The sequence below is a fragment of the Canis lupus genome, chromosome 21, assembly GCF_011100685.1.
Source record: "Canis lupus familiaris isolate Mischka breed German Shepherd chromosome 21, alternate assembly UU_Cfam_GSD_1.0, whole genome shotgun sequence".
In the NCBI taxonomy this organism is placed as follows: domain Eukaryota; kingdom Metazoa; phylum Chordata; class Mammalia; order Carnivora; family Canidae; genus Canis; species Canis lupus.
Genome location: NC_049242.1, coordinates 29,259,983 through 29,265,933, shown reverse-complemented (window position 1 = coordinate 29,265,933; position 5,951 = coordinate 29,259,983). Strand labels below are relative to the sequence as shown.

Below are 5,951 nucleotides of genomic sequence, written 5' to 3'. Positions count from 1 at the left end.
AAGATGATCACTTATAAACTCACCCACCACCATGCCGACAATGCAGAAAATTTATCATTATTTTTATTTCACAGGAATGACAGCCTTCCTTTGGAGTTACTGACAGCTAAGAGGTCCCCTATGATTTAGCCTCCAAGTCTGAGGATTCAGGTAGTCAATCTGACGGTATGACACATTTCTGCCACTAACCAACACTCCAGGAACTGCCTCTACTTGACATTATTTCCTCATGCCCACCAGTGCTATATAATTAGAAAGGATTCTGACCATGGTTACTGATTATGTGCTTTTTCATCCAGTACCCATATTTGGTCAGTTTTTCCCGAAACTCCTTGGTTTTCACTGCATAAATAATAGGATTGAGCATTGGAGGTATAAGGAAGTAGAGGTTTCCAAGAATGGTGTGCACATGCAGTGGAATTCCCCTGCCAAAGCGGTGAGTGAGGAAAGAGAACAGTGAGGGAGTATAGTAGAGAAGCATGACAACAATGTGTGCAGTGCAGGTGTTGACTGCTTTGTGGTGGGCTTCCTTAGAAGACAGCCGCAGGACAGCCTGGATGATAAGCACATAAGAGGAGGCAATAGCTGAGATGTCTAGCCCGGCAACCAACAAGGCCACCACCAGACCATATATCCGGTTGACTGTGGTGTCCACACACACCATCTTCACCACAGCCATGTGTTCACAGTAGGTGGTGGGGATGACATGATTCGCATGAAAAGGCATCTTCTGGAGGAGGACAGGCATGGGCAGAATGAAAAGGATGGCTCTTACTAAACTCACTAAGCCAATGAGCCCAATGCGACTATTGGAAAGGATGGTGGCATAGCGCAGGGGCTCACAGATGGCTACGTAGCGGTCAAAGGCCATGGTCATCAGAATGGCAGACTGCATGACAGATATGGAGTGAATGAAGAACATTTGGACCAGACAGCCCACATAGCTGATCTCACTGTGTCTAAACCAGAAGATGCATAGCACTTTGGGAATGGTGGTAGTGGACATGCCCAGGTCTGTGAGGGCCAACATGCAGAGGAGCAGGAACATGGGCTTGTGCAGGGAGCGCTCTGTGCAGATGATGAAGATGATGGTGCAGTTCCCAAGGATGGTGATGAAGTACATGGAACAGAAGGGGATAGAGATCCATCTGTGTTTGTCCTCCATCCCGGGAATGCCTTGGAGAATGAAGAAAGGAGGATGCCCCAGGGAGACATTGCACACAGTCATGGTATCACCCTGGTGTAATAGTTGAGAAGAACCATAAAACACTCATGAGCCTCAAACTTGAAAGAATTCAGGGTTGGAAAGTTAAACAAAAAAGTGGAATGATAAGGTACACAAATAATTTTGATATTAAGGTGATATATATTATATATCATAGTTTAATGTTATATATTATACATCATGCTCTAACTTTACAGTAGCAATAACATGTTCTTACCATATTAAATCTCTTAGAATATATACATTTGGAATATTTTTATTTACAATGCACTTACCAGTTTTCATCTATGAAGCATGTCATTAAGTAAATAAAAATATTTATGTGTATTTTTGAATATGTATCCCCTTTAAGAATGGAACTTCATGGATGTGAGACAAAAATCAGCAGAAATACTAAAACCATGACAAAATATTCAATATCACTCTGAGTAAACAGAGGTTGAAATCAGCCAACAATGAGCTTTTCAGAAACAAAATAGCTTAAATGCTTACAACAGAATTGCTCACCAAAAGTTGAAGGATACACATTTATAGCCCATTAGGGACCTGAAGGGAATTATTATGACAAATTTTCAATGAGGACCCAGAAGCAGCAGGTGACAAGCTTCTGGGTACCTTTGGCCAGGTTGCCAGAATGGGACCGTGAAGCCCACCTCACCCAGAGACACTCACCTGACTGTGAAACAGTCACAGTGAGGGAAGCTGGACTCCGACCCTTTCCTCAAACGAGTATGTGTGAGTGTATACAGCTGTCTGTGGCTCTGTCTACAACCATATGGCTCCTGGAGAACATACTCAGTGCCCTAATATCCTCACTCCTCCCTCTCAGGTACACAAGAAGACCTGATAAGGCCCCTTAAATCATCTAAGGAAAGGCCCCTTGGGTGCCCAGATATAGCTCTTTGCCATTTCTTCCAACCCAAACACACAAAACAAGACACCAGTACTATTAATGTATACTTGACCCTGGAGGTTTCCCTGAACTGCCAGGAAATGAGGCTGGTTGACCCTAGGGGTTCTGGGCATATTCTAGTCTTTGGTAGTCCAGGAGGAGACTAGGGAGAGAGGGTGAAGGTAAAGATGATTGTGGCACAATATTGTGGCCTGGGAGGTTGTATCCCCAAGGCTCTCTTTTCCACCTTTGTGTAGATGTGGTAACTCATTAGGGCCTTACTCTATGGCCTGAATAGTCATAGTCCTGAGAACATCAGAGGTACACCCTTGTGGTTGGATAACCTCATAAAATGCTGTTGGCATCTCTGATTCTGTCGATCGTTACTGTCTTACAGGTGTTTTCTGTTTCCCAAGCCAATGGCTAGTCCCTAGATATTTCCCCCAGCATATTTATGCATGTACAACAATCATGTCCCAATATCTCCTCTATTTCTGGGACAAGATGTAGGCATATTTCTTGCTTATGAAGTCAGGGGAAAAAATCTGTCCAAAAAAATCTGTGCCACATCAATTGGAGAATGTACAATATAGAACAAAACATTGACAACAACAGTCAAAGCCACTGCAAGAGTGGGACTCAGAGGACCACATTCTAAATCATGATGTAGTGCAACTTCTGCCTAACAACAGACCCTGTAAAGAGACTTTGTTCTGAGTCAGGTGTCAACAGGAGGGAGGCCATGGTAAGGGAACGAGTGACAGAATGAAGGGTGTAGCACAATCAATACATCAACAGAAGGAATCACTAACAAGAATAGGCCAGGATCAAGGCACCTGCTCATGGACACATCCACAAGGCTTCCCCTGCAGAAAGCTGTGTTATAGTAACATGCCAAAATCCTGGGCTCAGTCATCTTTCCTCTTTTCCCCAGGGAGATCCTGATGGACAATGATGACAGGAGTAACCAGTAAGACTCATTTTTGATTGGCCCTACTGTCTCAGGCTTATATTCATGATCCTGTGAATTCCCTGTGTACAAGTTCTAAACAGACTTTTCTTGTAGAATATCGCCAAAGCTCTATGAAGCGCCATAGTACTGGCCAGAATCCTGGACCCCTCAGTCACCAATTTTAAGCTTGCTCTTTGGATAATCACACTACTCAGAGAAAATAGCCCTGGTCTAGTTCCTCTCCAAGTACTGTATCCCGATCACCAGCGTCATGTTTGTCACATAGTGGGCAGAAATAAAGTCAAATCAATGAATAAGTAAATGAATAAGCAAATAAATAGTTCTCTTATATGAACTAATTAGGTGTCCTAGTTTGTGGGCATCTTACTTGGATTTGTTTTCTTGTGTTAATAAAAGCCAGAACACAACTATATTTGAAAGCTATCTATTCCCCCATCAAAGAATTCATAAACCAGGATGCATGGAAAAAAATTAAAAGATGCATTCTTTTTAGAATCTTGACAGAATGATTCTGAAATTCAACTGGAAGATGGATGCTGGGGTAGGTCATTCTGTAGAGCACCTGACTTTTGTTTTTCCTTCTGGTCATATCTGAAGGTCATGAGAAGAAGCTCCACATAGGGCTCTGCACCAGGTGTAGAGCCTGCTCAAGATTCTCTCTCTCCCCTCTGCCTCTTCTTCCTACTTGTGCACTTTCTCTCTTAAAAAGTTATATTATATATATATATATATAATATATTTTATATATTATATTATATATTATTATATATTATTATATTATATTATTATATAATATGATAATTATATAATAATTATATATAATTATCATATTATATAATATATTATATAATTATACATATATACTTATATAACTATACTTATATATATATTAGATTATATTATTATTTTATATATATAAACTATATATTATATATATTTATATAAATCATGAAATATATATATAAAATCATGAAATTCATAATAATATATAATTATATTATTAGATTATATTATATATATTATAATATATATTATATTATATTATATATATTATATTATATTATTCTTATTTTATATATATAATATACATATTATATATATTTATATAAAATCATGAAATATATATATATAAAATCATGAAATTCAAATGGAAAACAAGTTTGAAGATAATAATGATGATTGTATAGGGGCACTAGCCTACTAAAATTTAAATGTAAAATGGCTCTTTTTTGAACAAAAAACTGTGGTATGAGAATAGCCTGATTATTTAAGCAGAATAACATCTATACAAATGCCTAAGTATATGTGCCATATATTGTGTGATAAAGACAATATGTCAAAACACTGCAGATAAAATGGATTATAAATACTATAATCATATTATAGAAGTATAGAGTAAAAATCTTTATTTTTCATATCACTCATGATGTTTTCATGTCTATGAATGTCAATATTTTTCCTCTTATTTTAATCATGTTGGAAACAAAAAGGTTATAAAGAATAATATAGCATGCATTAATATTCACAATATAGTTTCAGAAAACGTTACATAAAGTATAAGATCCTCCTGTCTAACTTATTTTCATGGTATTTCTTTTTCTTATCCTCAAGGATGAATTGTTTCATGTAATTCCCTTAACATTTTATACTTTTTAATATAGCTACGACATAAACGTGAATCCTAATTTAACAAATACCATGACATATTTTTAAGCTCTTTACAAATGGTGCTATGGAATGCCAGTTGATAAATCTTGATTTTTCACAACTTTATATTTGTGAGATACACTCAGAATGATGCATGCAGGTCTGGTGAAGTGTTCCTTAGTGCTATAAAAGAGATATTTTTCCTTACTCAGTAGCGGTACGATTATATGCACCTATATACTTAAAAGAGTGGATACCATATTTAATTAATGAAAGTATTTGAATGAAGATGTTATGCTTTATTCACTGATGCTTCTTTGCTGAGTATCTAGCTCATTGAAAATTATTGATAGGCATAATGTTATTAATATTCTTATGTCATGCTGTCTCCCTGCATTCTTGACTAGCTACATGATTTAGTTGTTTTATAAAAGTTATAAACACATCTGCCTTAGTCTGTTTTGTTGGCTGTAAAGTATGAGACCTGCTATGGCCAATCAGACTAAGAGCCACAGAGGCGTGTGCTCCCCGACGTCTCCAAGTGGAACATGCCATGAGAAGGGAAGTAGAAGTTTACAGACCAGGCCTCGCAGTGAGTTAAATCAGGGAAGGTTTCTGAGAGGGACTGGGCCATAGATTGAGATTACGCCAATAGCCAAGCAGGAAAGAGTGAGAGAGGCATCTTTCCTTGGAGCCTTCTTTCCTTGACAGATCCTTGTAGGTTAGGAGACAGTCCTCATTCTTTCCTTATTGAAGTCCTGTCTCTGGGACTCAAAGGACCTCACTTTTAGAAGGGACATAAATATTAAGTTCATCTAACTGTCTTCATCTCAGAAGAATTTTAGAATGTGGACACACCTAAAAGAAGATAAAAAAATTCTACGATAATTAAATTCTTTCTTCTATTCCCTCTTTATCTATCACCGTTTTATTAAAGACCAACTAATTTTGTGTGTTTTCTTAATTACAATTTGCATCTCTCATATCCTACACACGTTTGCTGCTTCATACAAATAGTCAATATGGTTTAAAAATGTATTGGTAATGCTATTATGAGATTGAATTACTAAAAAAAAAAAAGTATTTTCTTTGAATTTGAAGCCACATAAATGATTTTGTGCCAATATGGAATGGATCCTAAGAATTTTATTATGGATTAAAATAAGTAAAAACATTATCATAATGTATTCCCATCTGTGTAAACTGTGATTCTA

General features: G+C 37.1%; 1 protein-coding gene across 1 annotated transcript; it reads right to left on the bottom strand.

Moving 5' to 3' along the window:
* Positions 1-250: 250 nt before the first annotated feature.
* Positions 251-1,228, bottom strand: LOC119864861 (olfactory receptor 52D1-like). Its single transcript, XM_038568114.1, has one exon. The coding sequence runs from the start codon at positions 1,226-1,228 to the stop codon at positions 251-253; it is 978 nt and encodes a 325-aa protein (XP_038424042.1).
* Positions 1,229-5,951: the final 4,723 nt, after the last annotated feature.